This window comes from Dromiciops gliroides, chromosome 2 (genome assembly GCF_019393635.1).
Source record: "Dromiciops gliroides isolate mDroGli1 chromosome 2, mDroGli1.pri, whole genome shotgun sequence".
Lineage (NCBI taxonomy): Eukaryota > Metazoa > Chordata > Mammalia > Microbiotheria > Microbiotheriidae > Dromiciops > Dromiciops gliroides.
This window is the reverse complement of record NC_057862.1, coordinates 364,349,639-364,377,047: the sequence shown is the minus strand read 5'-3', so window position 1 is coordinate 364,377,047 and position 27,409 is coordinate 364,349,639. Positions and strand designations below refer to the sequence as shown.

Genomic DNA, 27,409 nt, shown 5'->3' with positions numbered 1-27,409 from the left:
TATACAATATACCAAGTGATCTTTGAAATGTACATCCTTAAACTAATCTAATAATCCTATGGATTTTCAAATAAAAAACCTTAAGGATGGGAGATCTCTATATCTACAACTATATTCCAACTATCTATATGTATATGTGTATTGTATGTGTGAGAGAGTTTAAACTCAGTTTTAACTAGAAAGAAAGGGGAGACAGAGAGGGTAGAGAATCAAGAGGGAGGAAAGAGGGAGAGAGAAGGAGGAGGACAGAGAAGAGAGTGAGAAAGGGAGAAGAGAGGGAAAAGGGGGAAGGGAAAAAGGTGGGGAGAAAGGGGGGAAGGAAATGGAGGAACAGGGAGAGAAGAGAGAGAGCAAGAGTGAGAGCAAGAGTGTGCACAACAGGATTTAGGATTTAGGATTTAGGGCCTATTTAGAATCTTAACCAGGACATTTTATGATAGGGCAAGTAAGGGGCAGCTAGGTGGCACAGTGGATAAAGCACCAGCCCTGAATTCAGGAGTACCTGAGTTCAAATCCGGCCTCAGACACTTGACACTTACTAGCTGTGTGACCCTGGGCAAGTCACTTAACTCCAATTGCCTTACCAAAAAAAAAATGATAGGGCAAGTATGATGATCCATTCCAGGGGCAAGTAGTACAAAGTATGTCATCATTTGAGGGGTAAAAGGGCAGGCTACCATCATGTGAAGAGGAGTCTCTAAGACACTAGCGTGAGTCTGCCTTGTAGGTGTTGTGTTGGACAAGCAAGTCAGGCTAGGGGATAAACTCACACAAATGCATTGTGTAGTAGTTTCTTGTATGAATTAGTTGTTCTTGCTAACGAGGTGCTAGGATCTCTGGTTATTGCTGCCAAAGGATAATTAGTGCTATCATTGCCTTTTAAATTTGGTATTCACTAAATCTGGACAAAGCTCAAGTCATCCCATGCTAGTTTTGGCTCTTGATGTGCTCCTATCTTGACCACAGAAAATCATGAAGAATTGATATTTTGACATTTTTGGTCATTATGGACAACCTATCATTTAGAGTTGGGAGCTGCTGTCAGGGAACAAAACTAGTTACGCTGCAGGCAGTTTCTCTGATTTCTTTCTCCAGCCATTTTCTGAGTCCTTCCCCAGTGACAATAAGACACTAATGCAAATCTCCTAGGAAAACATCAATCTTAGGATCACAGATTTAATTGTATGGATTTGCAACACAGCCCATATTACAAACATTGTCTGAGAACATTTACAACAATAAATAAGATGAACTTGCAGTTGTAAAAAAAGAAAAAAGTTACACTTCATTGTAATGTACAATCAAAAAATAGATCTGATAGTCCTTGACCTTACAGTATGTGCTTCCCTTCGCTTGAGCTCAAAAAGAACAAACCCACTGACTACACACTGCTGACATTTTTTGTGTTCATGTTTCATACATGCTTTATCTACCAAACACCCAAACTATACACATGTGCGTCACTGAGATTCAGGGTGGATACTGTGGATAGCAAGGAGATTTTGGTCTCATGTAAATACACTGCTCCAAGTGGGTCAACTCATTGCATCCAAAGAACTCCTAGGGGAATCTAGGAGACCAGGGTCCAGTGATGAAAACACAGAAGAAGGTCTTTATTTCAAGTCATTGGTTAGCAATTCTAGCAAGGAGAAAAAGAGGTGGTCAAGAAGATGTGTTTGTATCCTATCACCATTTCTGGCTAGTCTAAGCTAACATGATATAGCCTGGGGACTGAACTATATGTATCGTGGCAGTGGTAGGATAGTCACAGTGGTGGGTTAGCCAAAGTCGAGAAAGGGGAAAGCGTGGGCCAGCTAAGTTTGGCCCAATGCAGGGAGTTGTTTTTGCTCCCTCCATGTCTTTCTCTTAGGCCTGCCAAGGAAAAGCTCAGGGGCTGGAGAAAGAGGCCAGAAGCTGGGCTTTCATCTCAGAGGCAGTGTGCTTTGTGATGAAAGCTTTGAAAGGAGGAGGGAAAGCCTTGAAGGGGAGTAATCCTTTTATAAGTAGAAGCATAGGTGAGAATCCAGGGCTATTCAGTAATTAACAAAGGAGCTGTCCAGCAGTATTGGAAACCATTCTTGGGGCAAGTGCCTTCATTTCTCCGAGTTATTTTAATCACCTGTAAAATGCAAATGAAAATGCTTGTACTATGTCCTTCCCAGGGTTGTTTCAAGGAAGGTGTGTGGAAAATGTAAAAAAAAAAAAAGGACTTGTGAGGTATTCTTCCTTTTCTTCAGGGAACATAGGCCCTCTTCCCTGCAGACAATCCAGGTACAGGACTCAGATAGGTGATCAGCACAAGTTCCAGTGTGTTCTGGGGTTTTGTGGAAAATTAGGAGGCTGGAATCTCACTACTAAGGAAGCAACTTTGTACAAGACTCTAGATTCCCACACAGGTATGGATGCTCACCCTTTGTACAACCCCCAGGTCCATTTCACAGATGCACAGAACTTCTAAGTTGCTAGGCCATTCAGAGTTCATTTAGTCCAATCTATGCCCCAAATTGAATCCCTACTATAACTCACTCAAGTGGCTGTCCCATCTCTGGTTGGAGACTTCCAGGGATGGGAACCTACTACCTCCTCAGTCATCCCATTCCACTTCTCCTTACATAAGAGGTGATGTGGTTCAATCGGATGGGCACTGGACTTGGAATATTGAGCTTAGAGTCATGGAATCTAAGTACAAAATACTAGCCATGCCATTTATTATCTGTATGATCCTAGACAAGTCATTTCCTTTTTCCTGGCTTCAGTTCCCTCATCTGTAAAATTAGGGGATTTGATTGGATGGCCTATAAGGTTGCTTCTAGCTCTAAAACTATGATCCTTTCCTATAATCCTTTAAGTCTAAATTTGTCTTTCTGCAATTTTTCACCTCATACCCCTAGTTCTTCCTCTGGGGCAGAATAAATTGCATCTCCCTTCCACATGGCAGCCTTTCAAATACTTCCAAGCAATGACCAGGGCCCCTTGGAGCCTTTTCTTTTCCTGGCAAGATTTTGAGTAAGACTCTGTCATTAGTGGTCCAAAATGGGGGACAAGGTCATTGACACACAGCACCTCAGGCTCACAGGGTGGGAAGATGAGTGCCACTTTGGAACAGGGCACTGATGATTGAAGAACCCATATGTGCTTACTTTCTCATCTCTCTGGGTTGTGGGGTCCTGTAGGAAGTTTTCCAGAAATTAGATTCATATGCAATGTTTCTTTTCCCATCTCTGCACCTTTGTATAAGTGGTCCCCTATACCTGGAATACCCTCATTCCTCATCTCCACCTCTTGGTATCCCTAGCTTCCTTCACATTTCCATTCAAGTGCTGCCATCTACACAAGACCTTCCCTAATCTCCCCAGTTATTAGTGTCTCCCAGTCATTTTGTATTTACATTTTGTATATTTGGTATGTATGCATACATTATAAATATTTTGTATTTCCTTTTATATGTACATGTTGCTTCTCATTTATGGAAGAGGAGGAGTCTCTGTCCTTGAGGAAAGAGACAGTTTTATTTTTGTCTTTCTATCCTCAGTGCCTAGCACGGTGCTTGGCAATAAGTAGCTGCCAGAGAACCTTCTGAAAAGAAAGCCTTTAACTTCTTTTTTTTTTTTGCAGGACAATGAGGGTTAAGTGACTTGCCCAGAGTCACACAGATAGTAGATGTCAAGTATCTGAGGCTGGATTTGAACTCAGGTACTCCTGAATCCAGGGCCAGTGCTTTATCTACTGCACCACCTAGTTGCCCCTGAAAACCTTTAACTTCTGACCCATTCATTATCTCATTCATATATGTCAATCTGTCACTGGCATTGAGGTCTTCTTTATACTGTGGCTTAGAGTCTCAGTATGTCTATCTCCAGACACTCTACTCACCATCACATACTTTAAGCCCTAAGAGAAACAGAGCTGTTCATTCTGACATCCAGCACAGTGCCTGACACATAGTAAGCACTTAATAAATGCTTGTTGACCGACTGATAACAGGATTTTAAAAAAATGCTTTTTTCTAGTTACCTGAGCCAGGCTGATGCAAAGTTCTCTTTCTGTCAAATGAGTACCATCAATGGCCTTTGCTTCTGAACATTTATTAGCATAAGAACTGTCTTCTACCTTCCTGCTACCGTGGTGTGAGGGAAAGCATGCTGGATTAGATTAGAGTCAGATGACCTAGGTTCAAATCCCATCTGAGACATCTCAAACTCAACATGTCCAAAACAATTCATTATCTTTCCTCTCAAACCCAGCCCTCTTTCAAACTTCCCAAATTCTATCAAAGGCATAACCATTCTTCTAGGTTTGTAACCTTGGCATCATCCTTCACAACGCATTCTCTTTCTCCAGTCGGTTGTCAAATTTTGCTGTTTCTATACCCACAACATCTATTGAATACATTTCCCCAGCCTCTCATCACCTCTCACCTAGATTGTTGCAGCAGCCTCTTTGTTGGCCTCCCTGACTCACATTTCTCTCCACTTCATTCCATCATCCTGGCTGATTCCAAAGTGATTTTCCTGAAGGGAAAATCATCATATACAACACTCATTTGTTGGACCTCTGCCTTTGTAGTGATCATTCCCCATGCCTAAAATGTACTCTTTGTGCACTTCCATCTCACAGATTCCCTTCCTTCAAGAGGCAGCTCAAGTACTACCTTCTACAGAAGCCTTTTGTGATACCCTCAATTACCAATGTGTGTTCTCTCTCTCTCTCATTTTGATCCACTTTATATTATATGCATTTATTCTCCTTGGATTTATTCTATACATGCTTAAGTCTATCCTTGTGGTATCCCATTAGAACAGAAGCTCTTTGTGGGTAGGGATTGTTTCATTCATTGTATTTCTATCCCTAGCATCTAGCACAGCCCCTGCCACATAGCAGGTGCTTAATAAGTGATTGATTAATTGATTACTGGTGTTACCATGGAAAATCCTTTAACCTCTCTGGGCCTCATTCTCCTCATTTATAATATGAGAGGGGGGGTGTTTTAGTGATCTACATGACCACTCAGGTCCCTTCCAACACTAACTATATATTCCTAAGCCACTCCTATCTCACACCTAGCTCTCTCATCTGCTGGGCTCAGTAATGATATTGTCAAAAGCTGAATAGTAAGTATTAACTCATCCATAGTATGGTTTGGGTTGAGAAATTCTGCTCTTAGGAACTATGAAAGTACAGGCTTTCCTGATTTCTCCCCATGCACAACCAATGAGCAGAATGCGACATGGATATTTGTTCTGTCCCCTCTCTAATGCCTTCTCCCCACCCTATTTTGTAGATGAGCAAAAGATCAAATCATACATCACACGTAGCCCATTCCCTTTTGCCGCCCCACCCCAATCCCTGTGGTCCAGACTTCACCAACAAGATTCTCTTGGATGTCCTGAAAAGCCAGGAAAGTTTCTAGGGGGCTCCCAGAAGAGCTGGATCTCCAGCCCCATCTTGAGTTATCCTCTGTAGGGGTCTGCTGGCCCCTGCTAGTATCCACAGTGTGGGAGGAGAAAGACTAGGAAGGTGTGCTGTTTCATTTTGTAAGGGTGGGGGTATTTGTGATAGAATAAACCCTCAACTTACCCATGGCATTCAGTCCTGTCTCTATCATTTTCCACCTGTGTAAACCTCGGCAAGCCATTTAATATGTCAGTTTCCTCGGTAAAATAGATTCTGATTTTAGTCCTTATATAGTTTCAGACTTCCAGAGTTGGAGGGAAGGGCACCTCAGAGGAATCTTTCTGTGCCTTGATAAGGGGCCATCAAGCCTTTTCCTAAAAACCCCAACAAGGGTGAGTCCATGACCCATGCCCACCCCGATTGCCTATCCCATTTTTGAATCTTTGTAATCATTACAAGATTTTCCTTTTGTCAAGCCTAATAATCCCTGCATTGCTCACAGAAGAGCTTTGAGGATCAAATGAGATCATGAATATGAAAGAGTTTTAAAATTCTTAACAAGATACACATGCACAGTCTTACTAGTAGTATTGGTGAATCATCACAGGCAAGTTGTGCCAATCCTATCTTGGGCCATGAATGAAACAATAGTGGGGATTTTCATCCTGGGTTTATGCAAAGTGGCTTACATGGTTTTGCCCTCAAGTAAGGGCTAAGACCAGAGGACCCTGAGGTCCTTTCCACTTCCAAGTGAGTTTATGCTTAGCCATGATCACAAACTCTTTCTGATGGGAGACAAGAGGAGTGCTGTGAACAGAACTGAAAGATGAGAGACTCCCTTTCATTGCTCTTCATTACAAAACATCTCACTATATAGTACTGTTGGCTAAAAGTCTAGGGTTCTTCTTCTTGTGAGAATGCTCCATACACTCTGGGTCTGAGTGGTCCCAAGCTACTGTAGATGGTGCCCTCTCCTATTGCCTAGACAAGGAGCACTTTTGTGGGATGATGTGTGTGGCTACAAGTGCTAGTCTGAATCTAAATCTCCAGCATCTCTCTGTTCTGTTGGCAAATATTTTTCTGCTCCATTTACCTGTGGTTGACAGTCTCTGGTTACAGTAGGCTGAGGTTGCTGGCTTGATGCAGAAAAAAAGCAAGACCATGGCTGCCATTCCCTTTACATTGATGGGGTGGGACTCCCTCCAGAATGGCAGTAGTTTGAATAACTCACAGGCTGGGAAAGGATGGAATGTAACCAAAATGTGCAACTTGGGGTTCTAGGCCAGGACTCATGAGCCCAGCTTCGGTGATGCTGGGAACTATCTCATCTGCTTCTTAAGCCTCAGTTTCCTCATTTGTAAAATAACCCACACTGCCTCCTTCATAGGTCTGCCATGAACAAATGGCTTGGGAAAGAAAATAGCAATTACTATAGAAAATTAAAATTCAGTGAGACCAATGAATATTTTGGGGGTGGGGTGGGACTGTGAGCTAAATACAGCTTCTCTGTCATATCTGTTAGGGTTCAGAGTGCTATTACTGGTTTGGTTTACAAGAAGCTTACCACAACACTGTGTTCATGTCAGGAGGTTATGGTAAGGTACAGAAAATTCAGGCACTATTGAGAAAATGTGTGGAGAAAGCTAGTGAGAAAATGAGAAATGGCTATAAATATAAAAATGGTCCTAAAGAAGAAAAATGTGGCTGAGCTTCTCACAGTCTAACCTGCCCCTGCCTTTGCTCCTATTTTTCTTTTCCCAACTCCTCACCCCCAGCTATTGAAAATCTACCTATTGTCCTTTAAGGCCTGGTTCAAACACTACCTCCTCCAGAAGCCTTCCTTCAGTTTCCCAATCAGAAGGGCATTCTTCTAAACTCTCATGTAGACTTTTTGGAATCATCCCATTCTATACTGCATTATATTTTTATGCGACCACATCTTTTAGATCAGGGCTTCTTAACTTAGGGTCTACAAACTGATTACAATTTCAAAAAAAGATTTTGTGTATCTGATTTTATGTATTTAAAAACATGATTATGAGGAGTCCATAGGCTAGGCTTTACCAGTTTGCTAAAGGGGTCTGACACCAGAAAAGAAAAAAGCTCCTGTAATAGATGGTAAGCTCCCTGCAGACAGCAGAGTATGCCTTATTTATCTTTGCATCCCTCTCAGCACAGGGACACTGGGCCCTGCACAGGCACAATGGAGAAAGGTTTTCCTGGGCTTGGAATCTGGCTTTGTTACTCTCTCCCTGTGAGTCTTTGGGCAAGTCACTTATCTGCTCTGGATCTGTTTTTCTCCTCTCTAAAACGAGAGGATTTGACCACATGGTATTTAAGCTCTAAGTCTTAGGATTCTCTAAGTTCCAAGTTTCTTTCTCTCTCTGAGACTTAGCTTCCTTATTTGTAAAATGGTGGGGGTGAAGGTGGCATTGGACTAAAATCGTTGATGGTCTCTTCCAGCTCTAATTCCTGTGATTCATGATCTAAGGTGGGTGGCTAATCAACATTGAACCAATGAATGGAATGACCTTCCTTCTTGCAATACTCATTCTCCTCTCTTTCCCGTATCTTCCCTTCCCTTTTGCATCAGCTTGTTTAAAGTTCTAATCCTGTCTTGTCTGGTTGCAACCATTTCATGTTCCTGAGTTAGCAGCTTCTGTGTGATTTCATCTCCCCATCTCACTTCATTTTTTGCAGTGACCCTTTTTGATTTGTCAAAGTCCCTGTCATCAAAGCAAAATGAGACCTTATCAGGCTCACTGGTAGCAAATAGAGAAACAGGGAATTGTCAGCGACACTTCTGGGAGTTTCTTCTTTCCCGTGGTATCTGGCACCTCACCAGGGCCTCAGCATCTGTGTAAAAGGGGATCTAGCTCTGCTTATAAGGTATCTGTATCTGTATCTGTCCCATAGGTACCATACATAAATGATAACTATCCCAGCTCATTTTTGTCTTTCCCTGATTCCCATTCTGGGACCTACTTCTCTTTCTGGAGGGATTTTCTTCCGAGATGAATTCTTTGCTCCTGAACTCTGGCCTGATCTTCACTGGGTCTTCTCTGAAATGTCTCTATAGATGGCCTGCTCACTGTAGGGACAAGGAAAGTGGTCCCTTGCTCCCAGAGATGTATCCAAGGGCACACACATTTCTGATCTCTCCCAGCTGGTCTAGCAAGAGCCTGAGTGGACAAGCTTGGACAGAGGAAAGGGGCGTGTTTGCAGAGGAATCAGGTTCCTTTCCTCCTATCCTTCATGGTTTCCCCCAGATCCCATACTCTTTCTTTCTGGGTCATTGATGAGCTATTAGCCTATAAACCTTCCTGATAGTTTCCTGTTTGGGACACTGCATGATTTTCCTGCCTGCTCTCTTTTCACTCCGGTGAAGAGCTGCCATGCAAGGCCAGCCCTTCTGCCATCTAGAACAGAATGCAGTCTCAAATGGGTGAATTGAAAGCTGATTTGGGGCTGGATTTGGGTTTCTTCCCTGGCACCAATTTCAAAGATTAGGAATATGTCCAAATATGACTATTTCCCTTAATATCCTGTCATCATTCAAGGGCCTAGAAATTTATCTTAGCTTCTTTAGGAATGTATTTATAAATCTTCAGGTTGGGACAACAAGTTCCTTCAGTTTACTACTGCTGGGTAAACATCTGACCCTCCTCTCATGTCAATATGAAGGAGTTTCCTCTTCCTAGTACTGTAGGATTTGGTGAACAAGTTCATGTAACCCTTAACAATCATTCAGCATTGAGCTTATCCCTCATCCTTTCGGAGTGAAGACTCCTCCCCTTCTCACTTGGGTACTTTAAATACCTTTCTTAGGTTCAGGCAGCACACTAAAATGAAAAGGATGGTGGATCTGGAATGAGAGGATCTAACTTCCAATCCCACCTCTGACCCTAGCTCTATGCTCTCTGGCAAGTCACTTAATCTCTCTGGTTCCCAGTTTCCTCTTCTATATAGAAAGAGACTTTGAACAGATGGTCTCTGAGGCCCCTCCAAGCTCTGGATCTATGATCCTTCCCCTGCCTCTGGCACAATGTCTCTTGATCTTTTTGAGCCTCATTACCTTAATTCCCCAATGGTGAGGTCAGTGCACATCCAGATGTCTTGGGGAGAGAGAGGACATTTGAGTCAGAGGACCTGGTTTGAACCTTGCCTGGCTTACTCAACTTCTCTGACACCTCAGTTTCCTCACTGACACTAGAGAATAAGGACAAATGATTTCTTGGGTCCCTTCTAGTTTTAAAGCCTATGGCATATGACAAAGATAAATACCTGCTTTGGGGAAGGCCATCTGGTGTAAAGAGAAAGTCTATAATTGGGCATGTGGGATTACATTCACACACACATACACACATGCACACACACCCATACTGTTAGACATAGCCTTATTCCTGGGTATATTTGTGTGATAAGGTGCCACAAGGTTTCTTATACTAATTTGTCTCCTACCAAGGGGCCACTCTGCTAATGAGCTAATCTAACATGGAGTAAGACCTTACTCATTGTTGCTGGTGCATCTCATAGTTCTCTCTCTCTCAGAAGAAGCAACATCAACCTTGGACTCAGAGAAAGGAGAGCCTGCATCAAATGATATTCTGATAAATTTAAAAGAAAACCTCATTGTCTTTGGGGAGATGCCTAGGGCAGGTGTGGACAACTTCCTTACACTTGCTCATTGCCTGGGTATTCTAGGGTGGGTTGGAACCTGAAGGCAAATGATCAACCCTAGAGTAAGGTGGAAATGCTCCCCGCTCTCAAGAGGCCTGATTCAGAGCTGACCCAAGGAGAATGAGAGGATAGAGACATCTTGCAATGAGCACATCTAAGTCACAAGGACCATTTACAATGACAGTGACTGGGGTGAGAGCCTCCCTCAGGCACTCCACCATCTAGCCAAGCTGGACTCAGCTCTCATAAAGGTTTTCTTGATCCCTCTTAATTCTAGGACCTTCCCTCTATTGATTATTTTCAATTTCTCCTCACTCTATCTAGGTTGTACATAGCTGCTTTAATGCTGTCTTCCCCACTAGATGGTGAGCTCTTTGAGAATGGGGATTGTCTTTTGCCTTTCTTTGTAACCCCCCCCCAGTGGCCCACTCATACCATGAGTGCTTAGCAACAGTCTTGCCTAGCATATAGTAGATGCTTTAATGAATGCTTATTGCCTTGACTCTATTGCCTCAAAGTGTTTGAAAGCATAGGCTTCCCCTCCACTCCTTTCATTTTGTTTGGTGGTTGTATTTCAATCCTTTCCTATAATGCCATCCCTCCTTATCTCTGCATTACTGAAGCCTTCTTTTTTTTCAAGGAATGGCTCAGGGGCCAGCTCTTTTCTATAACCTCTGTGATCTTCCATTTCCTGGGCTCAGGAAATTTTCCCAAGATTTTCCCAAGGCATTTTGTCTTGATGTTTCCTCTGTTTCCTATCACAAGTTGGTCAGGGACCTGTGATTTCTTCCAGGTAAGGGGCTTCCCAGAGAGGAACACTTATCTCTCTAAGCGATTGGCACCTTCTCTGCAACTTCCTGGGGAGCTAAGTTAAGTGACTTGCTCAGGGGTCACACAGCCAGTATATGTCAGAGGTAGGACCTGAACTCTAGTCTTCCTAATTCCTACTTCTGCTCTGTCTCCACTATGCCTCTGTCCTATCTTGTGTTATACTTATCTGCATATGTGCACATCACATCAACTTGGGCCTTATCCCACCCCTGTTTCATCCTGTTCCCTCTCACTTGGAGAGTCCTACATTTGGAAGTTATTGAAGCTGCTTTTTAAAATGCCATCATCTTGTTCATTCCTTCTAGAAGAGAACAAGCCCTGAGGATTATGATAAAACCTTTCTTATTTACACTGCTCCCTAGATGATGTCCAGAGGAATGATGGAAAACAGTGATTTGGGAGGGTAGGGAAGGAGATGATCACACAATGTTACAGCAGGAAGAGGCATTAAGGGATTATCTAGTCTAACCATCTTTATTGTATAGAGGAGGAAACTGAGGCACATAGAAGAAATGGGACTTAACAGCACATAGCTAATATGTATCTGAATTTAGAGCTAAACCCTGATCTTCTGCAATCAAGTGCAGGGTTTTTAACAGTGTATCCTTGTTCTTCCAAAGATTACCCCTTTCTCTTAACTACGAGCAGGTCATATCTCCCTGGCCTCCCCCACCCTACCCCTCAATCCAGAAGAATGTAAATTCTTTGAGGAATTATATGACATCAGATGAGTCTGTGATCTTATTGGTGTGAGTAGTTCTTTGGGGCAGTGAGGTGGCTCTGGGGATAGAGTGCTAGACCTGCAGTCTAGAAGACCTGAGTTCAAATCTGGCCTCAGATACTCACTAGCTGTGTGGCCTTGGGCAAGTCATTTAAACCTCTGTTTGCCTTAATCCACTGGAGAAGGAAATGGCAAACCACTCTAATACCTTTGCCAAAAAACCCATAGGGGATCAAGAAGAGTGGGACATAGTTATGTCCCACAATCAACAACAGCAACAAGTTCTTTCACTGGTACAGATCTCAGCCCATGCACACCTAATCACGCTGTGTTCCTCTCCCAAAGGACTTGCTCTATTTCTTTGGCTATTTCACAAACACCAGGGAACCCCTTGGGTTGTTTCTTTTTTGTGCAATGATCTTGGGAGTCTTCTGATAGGGCCACTTCTAGCACATAAAACATAGTAATATACTGCTGCCCATTGGCACTTTTTGTGTATCTCTGCATTGCCCTGTACAGAACTGACAATCTCTTCAGAGATGATAGGCTGTGCGTTATCATTGGAAAGAATACTCAGGAGACCCAAGTTCAAATCTTGGCTCTATCATTGACTATCTGTGTGGCCTTGGGCAAGCCACTTACATCTCAGCCTTGATTTACTCACTTGAAAAATGAGTACTGGACTAGGCAACCTTCAGTATACTTTCCACCTCCATTCTCTTGGCCCTGGGTTGTGAAGTTGGAATGGGAGCTCATGTCTCTGCCTGGGAGTGAGGAGTCTTTACTGGGATGGAGTTTGTTGAATGACTTCTCTGCCTTCAGCTTTAACCTCAGCAGTAATACTGCTGCCCCCTTGTCTGGACTTGTTCTCTGGTCCATTCCCTGGGCTGCCATTGAGCTGATCCCAGAGTTGGTTCCCACATAGTGGAATCCTTTCAGACCCCAGCAGCTGTACTGATGGTGACAAAGCTTAGCAGTGGGAGACCAGCCCAAGCCTTTTTTAGAAAGAAATGTTGTGCCCCAATACCTGTATATTTGTTTGGTGAGAAATAAAAATGAAAAACGGAAAGCAAAGAACAGAAGAATTAGGGTAGGGAAGAACAAGCCTACTATCTCCAAATTTCAAGTTGCCCAATGGAATTTTCACATCTGGCACTAACTATGTTTGCCCAAACATTTCCAAGTCCTGAAAAAGTGAGCCTATTTTAGAAAGTTTTCATCTCATTGGTGAGATGAAGTGATCTATTAGATCATCTGGTCCAACCCTTTCTCCACCCCTCCACATTGGGCAAAGTGGGAAACAGGCCCAGGGAGGGACTGGGAAATGGCATAGCCAAGACCCAAGCCTTGTCTTGTCTTATCTTGCTGGAGGCCAAAGCTGAGAGAATTGTTGGAAAGCCACTGAAGCTGATTTCTCCAAAAGCTCCCCCAGTCCCTTTGTAGCTGCTCACCTCTTCAAAGCTTGGCAGTCTCTGGTTTCTTCTCTTTCCCACTCGGCCCCTACGTGAAACACATCACTTTATCCCTAGTCCAGAAGACCTTCTTCAGGACCATTTCCAGGGATTTATCCCTGGCTTCAGTTTGGGCAGACAGCTTCATCAATGGATTAGGATTCCTTAGTGGGTACTTCTGAAAAAGATCCTCATAAGCAAAAAAGGCTAATGGGAGAAATGCTTCAGAGGAAACCCTGCTGCAGGAGTGAATTGAGACCATGTCTCTGGGTTTCCATTTCTCTCTTGGGGTACTGGCTGGCCATGGTCAGTCCCTGCTATGCTAAGACATGCACCTAAGTTTGCTGTGCACAAGCAGCCAGGGTCAGCCCTGGTTAGTTTGGGTAGTTTGTTTCTGGTGCCCCTACCTCCTACCAGACTCTCCCACGCCTCAGTTGTGGCCACCAGTGTCCTTTACTGCCCCCTCTCTCCATCCTAGCTTGCTCATTGCAAATGTTCTCATATCAACCATCTACCTCTTGTTATGACCTATAGTGGATAGATCCTCTTCCAGAAGCATTTGCCTCAAGGGCAGGGCCTATTTCATTTTTTTGTCTCCATATCCCCAGTGTCCAGCACAGTGCCCAGCATATAGTAAATGCTTAATAAATGCATGTTTGTTCAAAAAAATGGGGGGGGCAGGGCAATGAGGGTTAAGTGACTTGCCCAGGGTCACACAGCTAGTAGGTGTCAAGGGTCTGAGGCTGGATTTGAACTCAGGTCCTCCTGAATTCAGGGCCAATACTTTATCCACTGTACCACCTAGCTGTCCTCATTGACTAATTGTAAGCCTTATCTCCTGTTTCAGAATAAAAGCCCCAGAACCCTAGGAAATGAAGTTGAGGATTCAGGAAGCAGGAGTGGAAAGGTGGAGGCAGTGGGGAAAGAACAAAAGCCAAGAGGGGAGGTGTAGTCAGTCTGATACCCTGAGGAACACGGGTCTCCTGCTGCCCCTGTCACCTCCTTACCATTGTGCTTTATCAGACAGATGCGCCAAGGCAGCCACTTGTAGGCACAGCCAGGTAGTGTCTCTCTCCCCAGCCTGAAGATCAGGAAGGCATGGGGAGTATTACACAGACGGCACATTACAGCTCACTGCTGCCCCAGATTAACTGAGATCCAGTCAAGGGGAATGGCACCAGGGAGGAGAAGGGAAATGGTTTTTCATTCACAAGATATCCAAATCAGAGGTGTGGGGGGTTCCTTATATTCTTTTTGTTTATGGGGAACAGTGTATATTGAGGTCCGCATCAGACCTCTGGAGATATAGAAATTGAAACTAGAAAAAAACAGATCTTCAAGAGACCTACCCTGTATTTGGTGGCTCAGAGCTGATCCTCCTCCTACCAGGCCAGAAAGCAAATGGATTAATGATAACCATACATTGTCTTTACCAAGATGGCAGCAGGGTATATGCCCTGTCTCCTCTGGCCTCCCTCTACTTTTGTAGTAGCTATTTATAAAAGGATGTGATACAAAAAGAAACAAAGCACAATACAGGCCAAAGTAACTCATCAAAACTAGCTCCTGGTTTCAGTTTGTATCTAGTCTTGTTTGGACCCAACCTTCCAAATCCCCCATTGTCAGCTAACACAACATCTAGCCATATCCTTCAAACATTTCCATTTTTATGAGATGAGAAACTATTACATTCCACTAGGCTAAAATGAACTTTTTTTTTTACATTGAAAAAATCATTTTCTTTTCAGATACAGTGTTGAAAAATACTCTGCAAAACCGCTGAGGACCTCAAACTTGCTGTCCCCTTTTTAGGGTGGCATCATCATAGAAACTCAGTAGGCCACCACTTAGGAGTCCCCTGAAGTTTCAGGGGGTCAAGATGCCTAACTGGTGACACAAGAGGCAGGCACAATCTAGGACACACACAGAAAGACTGACAAGCTTTTGAGCATCCCCCAGCTGACCACAAAAACCTAGAAAATAATATTAACAGGATTCTGTGTTTGGCCCTGATTCTGTTAACAAAACAGAAAGCTGAGGTCAAAGCTTAGGGGGGATGGCAATGGAACAGGGCCACATGCAGGTTGTGTGTGTGTGTGTGTGTGTGTGTGTGTGTGTGTGTGTGTGTGTGCGCGACGCACTGAGGATGCACTGAAGTCTGGCACTGCGGCAGCAATGGCACGTGGAGGCTTGGCCCGGTTGCGTCAGTCCAGGTCATTGGGCTTGAGGGTACCCAGGGATTCAGAAGAAGAAGACAACAGACCAATGACCTTAAAGGACTCGACTCCCTTATGCATAATAAGGGATCTGTGCTCTTTACAATCCCCGCCCCCCCAAGGGACAGGGGCGCTGGAGAGGACATGCATGCCTCCTTCCTTCTGTGTCTCCTCCTCCATTGGGTTTGGCTTTTCCAAAGGACAGTAACATGAGATTCACAAACTTGAAAAGAACAAAAGAAGCAAGAGCTTTGGGATCAGAACTTCCAATTGCTCCAGGTGCAGGTGAGGAAGATCCAACACCGGGCTGCAGACATGGGACCATTAGAAAGCAGACTCTCCTGTCTGGCCCCCAAACTTTTTGGGGTGAACAAGAGACCATCGATGAAGCAGTAAGTGCTACAGAGGAAATCAGGGCTCCCCAAGTCTTCTCTGTGCTGTCGGGATCTGTTCAGTCTCTCATTCCTTATACCCTGGTTACTGCCTTTCAGAGAAAAGGGGTTTTGTGAGATACCAGAAGGATTCCCTGTTCCATTAGGCTAAAATGAACTTAAGTATTCCAGCGCAACTTCGTAGACAAACTTATATTGATCCTAAGAAAGGGACAAAAAGAGAGATTGAGGAAGGGTTAACAGGAAGTTTTACTTAGAAACTTTAGTAATAAACTTATGGTAGTATCACCTCACAATATTTCTACATAGGTTCCCTAGATTTTAAGCCATGCACAACAGATTTTAATTCATAGCTGTATTTCCTTTGTTACCCAGCACAGTTCTTGGCTGTCTCATCCCCTCTATCCTCTCTCTCTCTCTCTCTCTCTCTCTCTCTCTCTCTCTCTCTCTCTCTCTCTCTCTCTCTCTCTGTCTGAGAACAGAAACTAATTTTGAAATTAGCCAAATATCCCTTGCATCACACAAACAGGGGCATTTCTGGAAATGTAATAAAAGCAAAGAGAGCACTTAACATTTCAATAGTACTTTTCATGCTGACCATTTTAGAGTGAATGATCAAAATGAGCTAAGTCCTACAGCGAACCTATCTTATTAGGTGGACAAATGGAGCATTGAGGCACCAGGAATAAATAGGAATTAAATTTCATTCAGTCAGACTTCACAAATTTGAAATTGGTAAGGATTTCAGCAGTAGCTGAACTGAAATTTCCCTGAGCACTATCTCTAAGAGGTTTGGGAAGCAAATGAATAGTGTACTTGGCTGTGATCTCCTGGAAGTCAGGGAGGACTTAATCATCTCTGTATGCCTGTAGCACCTAGTACACAGTAGGTATTAAGGAAGTGTTGAATGAATGAATGATCAAATTAATTAAAAAGATTATAGAGGGAGTTCTCTTAAACTATTGAAGAGAACAAGCAGTTTTAAGGATGTCCAAAGTACCCATTTACCTAAAAATAATCAATATGCTAATTAAACTCCCCAAGTCATCTTCCCATGCCTCCAGACTGCCCATGCTCTAGAATTAAAACTAGGTTCTTTGAGGCCAAGCCAGTGGTGACTGAAAACAGACAGGTCCTCCCAAGATGGAAAGGCTTCAAGTACAGGTTGAATGATTCTTTGTCTGTTACACAATGGTCAGTCCAGTCAAGTTCAGTGAGGTTTATCATTAGCTGATTGAGAATGGTTTATTTTTGGTCATAGCAGCTCCTGAAATTACCTACTAAGGCATAGAGGGCTTATGATCAATTTCATTGGAGGGATTAGCTCCAAGGATAAAATGATGTATCCTTGTATCATTGCAGTATGATAATTATAAATCATTCTTTGATACTTTTAAAGATTTGTGCAATCATATTTCCTGTTCAATCATATCTGTTTTATGGTCTAATACATTAGCAAAAAAAATCTTTTTTTACCCCTGTTTCAGTTGTTGGATGTACTTACAAATACAATTTAATTTCTTCCTAGACAATTCAGATCAACTTTTACCCAAGAGTTAGCATGAAGAAGGCTTGAATGGACCATGTTGGAGATGACTATATTGGCAGAGGAATTTTTACAGAGTGGAGAAATATGCTCTTTAACCCATATTAGATCCATGGTCCTGGTATTTGTGCAAGGAGTAGAAATGAATCCCAGACTTACTCTGATTCATGTTTATTTTTTGTAAAGTCTGTTAGAGTGCAAGCACCTTGAGGGCAGGGACAGTTTTTCTCTTCTCCTTTTGTCTTGCCAGTGTCCAGCCTTGTGTCTAGCCTATTTGATGAATTGTATTAAATAGAATTAGTTTAAGCCAATGTCCTTCCTACTGGTTTCTAGAGACTTACCAGTGTCTCCACCATGTTGGATTTGTTGTTCCGCAAGGTTTTCACTATGTGGAATACATCAATGATATTCTGTTGTTGGATCATTTCGCACACACTGCAGATAGCACAGAAGGTTCCACTTCGTCCACCGCCATTTCTAGATGCAGAGATAAAAAAGAAGTTTGCCCTCTAGAAGTGACAACTGGTATAAGACTCAAATTAAGGCTTTTAATGAATTCTTCTCCTATAAACTATCAGAACACTTTGTCACCTATTATTGTCATTTGTGCCCATGTCCTATCTCCTTAATAGAAAGTAAGCTTGCTGACAGGCTCAGTATCTTACTTATCTTTTTATCTCCCTTTACCTTCTATGTTATATCATCATTATCATCACCACCACCACCTAAATATAGGGTGATGCAAATTTCTAACACTGCTTTGTACAGAATAGGGAGCATACAAGCCATTGCCAAGGACATGTATAATTAGAAAGGGAGGTGTACCAGTCACGTAGCAAAGGCCAGGGATGGGAAGGCCTCTCTGGCATTCATGAAATAGTACAAGGCAAGAAGACCTCCAGCATGTTGGGTAGATCCCCTCTGCAGAGATTGCAGGAAGGCATGATTGAGAATCATATAGGATGAAAAGGAGTAGGTGGGTTGTTATCTATTTGTTGTTGTTGTTATTCAGTTGTTTAGTTCTGTCTGATTCTTTGTGATCCCATATGGAGTTTTCTTAGCAAATACTCTGGAGTGGTTTGCCATTTCCTTCTCCAGTGGATTAAGGCAGACAGTTAAATGACTTGCCCAGGGTCACACAGCTAGTGAATGTCTGAGGCTGGATTTGAACTTGAGTCTTTTTGACTTCAGGCCCAACACTCTATCTACTGGGCCACCTAGCTGCCGCTATACCAGCAGAATAAATACCCCTATCAAGGACAACATGTACCCATCATAGAACTGGAGAAGTATATAATAATAGCTTCCATTTCTGTAGCATTTTAATATTTGCAAAGTGCTTTTGTGGGTTCATAGGGTTTAGACCTAAAAGGAACCTTGGAGATGCCTTGTGAGTTATGTGGTTCAAGTCCTACTTTACCAAAGAGGAAGCTGAAGCCTTGCTCTAGATCACAGAATGAATGAGTAGCAGATCTAGCACTAGAGATCAAGTCTCCCGACTCCCAGTTTAATGCTTCTCTGACCCTACTATGCTGTCTCATTTGGATTGCTACTGGATCCCTCATGGTGGTGAATCTCATCTGAGCGCATCTGCACTTTCTAGGGGTCCACCCCCTCATCCAGTTTAACATGCTCAACCTCACCATGCTGGAGGGGATTCTGTTACACTTACAGGCAGTGGACAACAGTTCGTCCATCCCTCCCATCATATTGTTCCTGCCACTTCTCTAGTCGCCGGACAACCTTCAGAAGGGAGCGTTTGGAGGGAGGCGTGTCCCGGTAGGCAGGCCAGCCAATGTACTGTAAGTGCTGGACAATGCGATACCCATCTTGTGGCTGAAAATGGAGTCAGTTGATTCTGTTACATTCCAGGGATATGAAGGTGTAATCCTTTACAGGATCCAAGAGAGTGAAAGCACCATTTATGTAGCTTTTAATGGGATTCTCATAAAGCACATTCTAGAGCCCGGGGCCTGGGAATACCCCAGGAGATGCTCGTGAGTAAAGCCAGTGATTTGAGTCACATCATCACTGGAGATAGAATCACAGGATTTCACAGTTTAAGGGGACCTTGAAGATCAATGAATCTCACACCCTCATTGTACAGATGAGGAAACCAGAGGCCCAGGGAGGGGAAATGATCTGCCCAAAGTCACATTAGCTAACTAAGTCTTGGGCCTGGGCCTCAAACGCTGGTCTTTGGACTCCAAATTCAATGCTCTTTTTACTATGTCATATTTCCTGGGAAATCCACCCATCCTGAGTAAGAGAGAGTTGTGTCTGAGAAAGAAAGAGGCTCAGGTCAACTGTTCTCATTACTTGGATGGTCAGTAACTTGTCTGAGGCCTATGAGGTTTTGGAACCAAGTGGAGTTGTAGTGAGCACCAACTAGAAATGCACCAATTCCCTTTCTTTAAGACAACAAACAGCTTTGCTGATACATGCCCTTATTTTGAAATGTAGTGGGGAACATTAGCTCAATCAGGCTGGCCTCCTGCCTGGAGGTCTAGTTACTGATATTTTCACATAATCATGCCTACCTGACCTCTTGTTTCTGTAGAGGTAGGGGTTGAACACCTGAATAATTGAGTTACCCAGTCTGCTTGATGATGTGTTACAGGACATAAAAGTGTACCCTCGTATCTTCTAATTTCATTAATAAGACTGGCTGGGGAGCTCAATTCATCAGGGGTTTTCCTCTCTTCACCCACACATGTGTCTTAGCAGCCTCTGTCTCATTTGTTTTCTACAAACATCTAGATAATCAACCAGATGAAGAAAAATGGGGCCAGCAAAGAAAGAAATGGCAGACACTGGACTTACTCTAGCCATGTTGCAGATTCGGAATATCCTATTGATGATGTCCTCGTCAATGTCAGCCGATACAAACTCCACCTGGATCGGCCCATAGCAACAGGATGTCTTCTCTGGCCAATACTGCATGCAGAGCTAGTGTAAGCATCAAAGACAAAGAAAGAAAGAGAGAGAGCTTAATGAATAGGAGGGAGGCATCCTGGTAACCAGATCTGCTTATTCCTGGGGCATCCCGGTTGTAGGCCCAGCCAGCTCAGTGTGCTAGCAAGAGTACAGTGTTAATGAGACCAAGGTCATGGGGTTCAGCTCCTCTAGACTCTGTTTAGTGGCTACAGACGGGTGGATCAGAAGCCCCCACCAAGTTCACGACCTGATGCCGGGTCAGTACCATCCTCAGGACAGCACATTATTTTAAATTCTCACCCCCAAGAGGATGTTTTTCTTCTGTTTCAAGGGCTTCAAAGACTTAGAGCCAAAGATCTATAAGAGTTAAAGCTAGAGCTTCACCACCCTCCTCTCTGAGGGAGGTTAATTGGGTAGCAAGTAAGCATGTTGGGAAGCAGACGAGGGGGTCCATGGGGCCTCTGTGGCCAGAGGAGCAGCACATCTGCTGAGTTGGGAAGTAATGACAATTTAAACTTTATTTCTCTTTGCCATGGGCTTTTCTCCATCTCGGCTCTGACAATAATGAGGGGCTGGGGGAGCCAGCACAGATAAGACTGGAGCTGGCCAGAGCCTTCGCCTAGAATTTGGATTAATCAGAGCAGCTTTTTTTTTTTTAATTAACATTTTTATCATTTGCATTGAATCCAGCCCTGTGAATCCTGGCTGCGCATCAGATGAGAGGTGTAAGAACTAGAACATGAGTACCACACTTCTTCCCCTCCCGCCCCACTGAATTTTCAAACTGCATGGAACTAAAAAATCATTTAAGTCTCTTTTAATGAGATTTCCAGGCTAATTTCTCCAGCAAATGGATTCCGATATGCTTCAAACGAGCCTCTTCCATTTTTGGATACTCGTCTGCCATCAGATCCTTCTCAGCTTTGCAGGTTATCCCCAAAGGGTGGACTGGCTTGGAGGGTCTTTCTGCTCCTGAGTTTGATACATGCTGTCTGTGGCACTGACCAATCAAACAATCTGCCAGCCAGCCTTTATTAAATACCAAGGATGTGCCAAGCACTTGTGCTAGGTCCTGGGAATACCAAAAAAACCCCACATCCATCTCTGACTTCAAGAAGCTTATATTCTTTTTTTTTTTTTTAAGTGAGGCAATCGGGGTTAAGTGACTTGCCCAGGGTCACACAGCTAGTAAGTGTCAAGTGTCTGAGGCCAGATTTGAACTCAGGTACTCTTGATTCCAGGGCCGGTGCTCTATCTACTGGGCCACCTATCTGCCCCAAGAAGCTTACATTCTAATAGGGGAAAGAAAATGTATATAAAGAATAAATTACACTGGCCCTGGATTCAGGAGGACCTGAGTTCAAATCCAGTCTCAGACATTTGACACTTACTAGCTGTGTGACCCTGGGCAAGTCACTTAACCCTCAGTGCTCTTCCCTCCCCCACCAAAAAATAGATGAAGGGTAGCCTTAGAGGGGAGGGTACCAGAACCTGCAGGCCTAGGAAAGGCTAAGTATAATCAGAATCAGTGGAGGCATGCAATGTTGATTAGTCAAGTGTACAACACAGAGTTAGAAAGATCTGGGTTTGAAGCCCACATCAGATGCTATCTGTGTAACCCAAATCACTTACCCTGTCAAAGGAGGGCGTTGGACTCACCAGTTTCTGAGGACAATATCAGTTCTAATTCTATGATTCTAGGAAATAGAAGCTAGTGAAGGAGCATGAGGAAAGGAGAGGGAATGCAATTAGCCTTTATCAAGCTCCTGCTTTGGCCAGGTACTGTACCATGTGCTTTGCAAACATCTCATTTTATGAGGAAAGGCGTCATTCCTCAGTTAGTATAATGTGACACTGACAAGCCGGCTAGGTCTAGACAGAGATGACAATCACCCCAAAATAGGTTTCTCCTCTTCCCCCAGTAGAGAACAGTAGAAAGGACATTAGATTTGGAGTTAGAAGGCCTGAGTTTAAATCTCAGTTCTGTCACTTACTATCTAAGTGACCCAGGTAAGATACCCAACCTCTCTGGGCCTCAGTTTCTTTATTTGTAAAATGAGGAGTTAGATTGGAACAAAGCTTCTCAAACTGTGGGTCATAACTCCATATGGGGTCATGTAACTGAATGTAGGGGTTGCGAAAAATTTGACAATATAATAAAAAGTTATGTATAGCCATTTTATATACCTATTATACCCATGGTCATGTAAAAAAATTTCTCAGGCAAAAAAGGGTCATGAGTTGAAAAAGTTTAAGAAGCCCTAGACTAGATAACCCTCTTCATAACCTGGCCTCAACTTGTTATCTTTCACTCCCCTTCATACTGGGCATGATCCAGGTCAAAGTGACCTTTTTACTGTTCTTCATCCTATCTCCCATCTCAATGACTTTGCATCATACATGAAATAACAACATCATATAGCATAACGACAATAATGCTTATTATCATTAAGGATTAAGGTTTGGCAAGATTGTGACCCTGAATGCAAGTTCCTCAAGACTAAGGATTATTGAATTCTTTATGCTTAGCACAATGCCTTGCTCATAATAGGCACTTAATAAATGCTTGTTGATTGCCTGATTGATTGCCCAAGGCCACGTAGCTAATCTGAAGGGATTCCACATGCATTTTTTTCTGTCACTGTCACTGTCACTGCCACACATGCAGACCATCCTTCAAAGAATATAATACATTCCCTACAGAGGAGCTGGGAGACTGTTCAACTATGTCCCAGGAGTACGGCCTTCTAGGTGTGTTCATCTCGAAGGTGGTAGAAAGGGTTAGGCAAACCTATTTCCATTAGAAGCAATCTCTTCTCAGCCCCAGGGCAAGACATAGTATTTAATCCTAATGCTGTTTTTCTGTATTGTACAGTTATCTTCTGAAGAAAGACATGTTCCAGTTTTTGAGAATAGAAAACATGCTATTTCTTTATTAGTAAAAGAGCTATTCAGTTATGCACGAAGGGTTGGTCGGTTACAGAATCACACAATCCAGGAGCCAGAAGGGCCCCCAAAGGGCATTTTGTTCAGGTGGATACCAACATAGAAATCCCCTCTGCAGCATCTTTGACAAGTGGTTATCCAGCCTTACTTGGAAACAGTAAGTGATGGGGAACTCACTACTTTCTGAGGCAGCCCGTTCCACTTCAGCTCATATCATTAGGATGCTTTTCCTTATGTCTTTTATTGTTTAGTCATTTTTCAGTTGTGTCCGACTCTTTATGACCCATTTGGAGTTTTATTGGCAGAGATACTGGAGTGGTTTGCCATTTCCTTCTCCAACTTTACAGATGAGGAAATGGAGGCAAACAAGGTTAAGTGACCTGCATAGGGTCACACAGCTAGTAAGTGTCAGGGGCCAGATTTGAACTCAGGAAGATGACTCTTTCTGACTCCAGGCCCAGCAATCTATCAACTGTGCCACCAAGCTGCCCCTTCCTTATGTTTAGCAAATTTATTTTGTATTTATATTATTTTTGGCATTTCTTCTGTACATATTTATGTATATGAATATTGTTTCTCCTGATAGAATATAAACTCCTAAAGAGTGTGGGTTGGGCAGCTAGGTGGTGCAGTGAATAGAGTTCTGGGCCTGGATTTAGGAAGACTCATCTTCCTGAGTTCAAATTTGGCCTCAGACAGGTATCAGCTATGTGACCCCATGGGCGGGTCACTTAAGCCTGTTTGCCTCAGTTTCCTCATCTGTAATATGAGCGGGAGAAAGAAATGGCAACCCTCTCCAATATCTCTGCCAAGAAAACCCCAAATGGGGTTGTGAAGAGTCAGAGACATCTGAAACAACTGAATAACACAGACTAGGGATCATTTAATGTTTGTCTTTGTCTCTTTAGTGCCTAGCTAGCATAGCTAGTGTCGTGCTACCTCCAGAGTCTAGCACACAGTAGGTGATTAATAAAGCACCTACTGATTGATTGAAAACAGCAATCAACCTCTCTGACCCACTGCTCCTAGTTCTGTTCTCCAGAAGTAGTCTAATATGAGAACCCCTCAAACTCCTGAAGCCAGCTGTCATCTTTCTTGTACCCTAATGTCTGAGGCCCAACACCTCCATTTCCTTCAAAGGCATGATTGCCAATTCTCTTAGGAGCCTGGTCACCTTCCTAGGAGATACGATTCAACCCTGCTATGCCTCCCACCCAAAATGTCCACAGGATTCCTCACTTTAGGGTAGTCAGGGGGCATCTAGGAATTGGGTTCTGAAGTGGCCTCTCATTCCACAGACAGAATGGAAATAACCCACGAAGGACTCTCTTTAAGGTTGCTAGGACAGTACAGACAATGCAGGTAGAGGGCCACCAAGGCCCAGGGAAAAGAGAGAGGACACATGGCTGTCTCCTGTGTCAGCTGAGTCCAATTCAAAGCATTGGTTAATGTTCCTGGAATCCATAGTGTTCTTTCCTCAATAACAGAGTCTGGATCAGAAGCCAGAGGGTCACAGAACAGAGAGCTGGAAGATTCCTTAGAGGTGGTCTAGTCTAATTCCTTCACTTTACAGATGAGGAAACTTGGGCTCAGAAGAGGTTAAATAACTTCAATCAAGCAACAAGCACTTATTAAATACTTACTGTGTGCAAGGCATTGTGCTAGGCACTGGGGATACAAAGACAAAAGAGTTATTGCCATAAAAGAGCTTATATTCTAGGAGGGGAGACAAGATATATACCTATACACACAAACACATATGTATATATATATATATATATATGTTTATATATATACACACACACACACATACATGTATTTATATACATAAGATATATGTATATATTTAAATGTGTGTATGTCTTTATGTGTGTCTCTAGACATATACATATATATGAGTGTGAGTATGTATATAACTTGTCTAAGTTAGAGGTCCGCTATATGGTAGGGACTACCCAACTTTTTAAATAGTGTCAAGCCACTTAACCTCTATTTGCCTCAGTTTTCTTATCCGTAAAGTGGGGATGATGATAGCACTTACCTCCCAGGGTTGTTTTAAGGATCAAATGAGATAATAATTGAAAGCATTTACTACAGTGCCAGGCACATAGTAAGTACCATATAAATGTTAGCTTTGTTATTCCTGTGTGTGTGTGTGTGTGTGTGTGTGTGTGAGAGAGAGAGAGAGAGAGAGAGAGAGAGAGAGAGAGAGAGAGAGAGAGAGAGAGAGAGAGAGATGGGGGGAGGGACAGGGGGAGGGGGAGGGAGGGGGGGAGAGGAAGGAACACAGATCTGCCCTAACATGCTTTGTCTATTCTATGATAACAGGAAGGGTGAAGGGAGGCCTGAACAGGTTGGACAGCTCCCCTTTATCAGTCAGTACAAAGGAATAATTCATTTCATAAGACTTTAATCTGACCAAGTTTCCCAGCTAATGAAATCATTCTGGGGTGTAGCCCAATCAGGTACCCATTGGTTAAAAGCCAATAAAGAGCTGGGTTCAAGTTTCAGCTCTACTATACTGATTACTGATTATTAGCTGTGTGATTTTTGGCAGGTTACTTTTTTCTGTTCCTAAGTCTCCTGATTTGTCAAGTGGTAGCCTAAGTGAACTCTAAGTTCCCTTTCAGCTCTAGATTTCATTAGCCTGGCATTTACCTGCTGTTCAAAAGGCTTTGGGCGAGGTGTCAGGGATAGAAAGAATAACAAAAAGAAACAACTGTCCCTCATATCAAGGAACATGAATTCTATTTCCAGGTGAATGTGAGCAGATAAGAGTATACAAGATAATTTGGGGAGCAGGGAGCAAACACAAATAACTAAGGGGGTCAGGAAAGCCTTGAGGTGGCTCACAAATGGACTGGTGCCCAAGCTGTCTTTGTGTGGGCACTTCTCCCTCATTCCAGCAGGTCTGCATCTCTAGGTGGCATCCAGGACTCCCAGGACTTGAGATTGGAGCCATGCCAGTATTTTTAAATGGCTACCCTACTTTCTGATAATGAGCTAAATTTGTTGAAAAGCAGTATAGAATGCATGTGCTGAAACAGGCTACAGTTGTTTATCCTCATGATATTCTCTGCGTTTCATATATATTTGGGCCACATAAATATGTGCTATGGGCGTGCAAGTTCAAGGAAAAAACACAATTAGTCATGATTGGCTTTACTCTTTACTTTACCTTTTGTTAAGGGCTAAAATTCTAGCTAAACTGTCTAAAATATCTAATGAGTGGTTGCCAATAAATTATAAGCTTTAGCAAGAGTTAGGCTTTTAAGCATTTATTAAGGAGAATAAGAATTTTGGTAAAGAGAGAAGGAAAGGCCTAGATTCCTATCTACTAAAGGGAGAGCACATTTCTAGCTCCGCTCTCCACCAGAGTCCAAAGAAAAGAGACTGAGACCGAGCGCTAGTCTCTTCCTTCTTCCTCCCACTACCCAATGTCACTTCCTGATGCCAAAGAAAAGACTCCTGGTCTTGCCCTCAAAGACCTTCGCTTCATGGGCAGAACTCTTCTACAGTAAGTCTCCAGCAGGTGGCGTCATTCCAATCGTTACACTTTCTCCCTAATCCCACCCTCATCCAATGCCCCCCTGATTTTTCTCAGATAAAATCAGAAAAGGCTCATCACTTGTTGCAAGTAAACAAGGTGTTAGGAGGTAAGCACACTGGAAAATGTCACGTGTTGATATTTCTGGTAGATTTAGTGATGGACTTGCCAACTAGAGAATCATCTTGGCACTTTACAATCTACAAAACATCTTATGTCACTTGAGCCTCACAACAGCTATGGAAGGGGGAGGGGATACTTAGCATAATTTCTACTTGACAGATGAGGGGGCCAAGGCCCAGACAAGTCAGGTGGCTCACTTGGCCAAGGTCAGACAACTATAAGTGGTATAACCAGGGCTTGAGAACTCAGGCTTCCTGATTTGTTATCTAGAATGTAGGCTGTTTGAAGGCAGGGATTGTTTTGCTTTTGTTTTTTTGTATCCCCAGTTCTTAGCACAGTGTCTGGCACAAATAAGGTGCTTAATAAATCCTCATCAATTCACAAACCTCAACGGTTCTATCATTTGAAAATACAGGGACACACATGTGCGCTCGCTCCCTCCCCGCCCCCCCTCCCCTCTCCCTCTCTCTCTCTCTCTCTCTCTCTCTCACACACACACACACACACACACACACACACACACAATCAAGGACCATCGACCTACAAAAATGATTCATCAAGGGCTCACTAAGGAAAAAAGCAACATCACATTTTTGTTTTTAGAGAGAAACATAAAATGGTTCAC

General features: G+C 43.1%; 1 protein-coding gene across 10 annotated transcripts in view; it reads right to left on the bottom strand.

The window, feature by feature from the left end:
- Nucleotides 1–1,160: 1,160 nt before the first annotated feature.
- The window catches only part of PTPRT (protein tyrosine phosphatase receptor type T), a 1,379,429-nt gene continuing 1,353,180 nt past the window's right edge, over nucleotides 1,161–27,409 (bottom strand). For all 10 annotated transcript variants that reach the window (XM_043980423.1, XM_043980419.1, XM_043980422.1 and 7 more), the window contains 4 exons: nucleotides 20,055–20,180; nucleotides 18,904–19,067; nucleotides 17,573–17,708; nucleotides 1,161–15,886 (listed from right to left, as the gene is read on the bottom strand). In XM_043980423.1, the coding sequence (XP_043836358.1) occupies nucleotides 15,833–15,886; nucleotides 17,573–17,708; nucleotides 18,904–19,067; nucleotides 20,055–20,180 (480 nt within the window). In that variant the 3' untranslated portion in view covers nucleotides 1,161–15,832. The remainder of the gene's footprint in view (nucleotides 15,887–17,572; nucleotides 17,709–18,903; nucleotides 19,068–20,054; nucleotides 20,181–27,409) is intronic.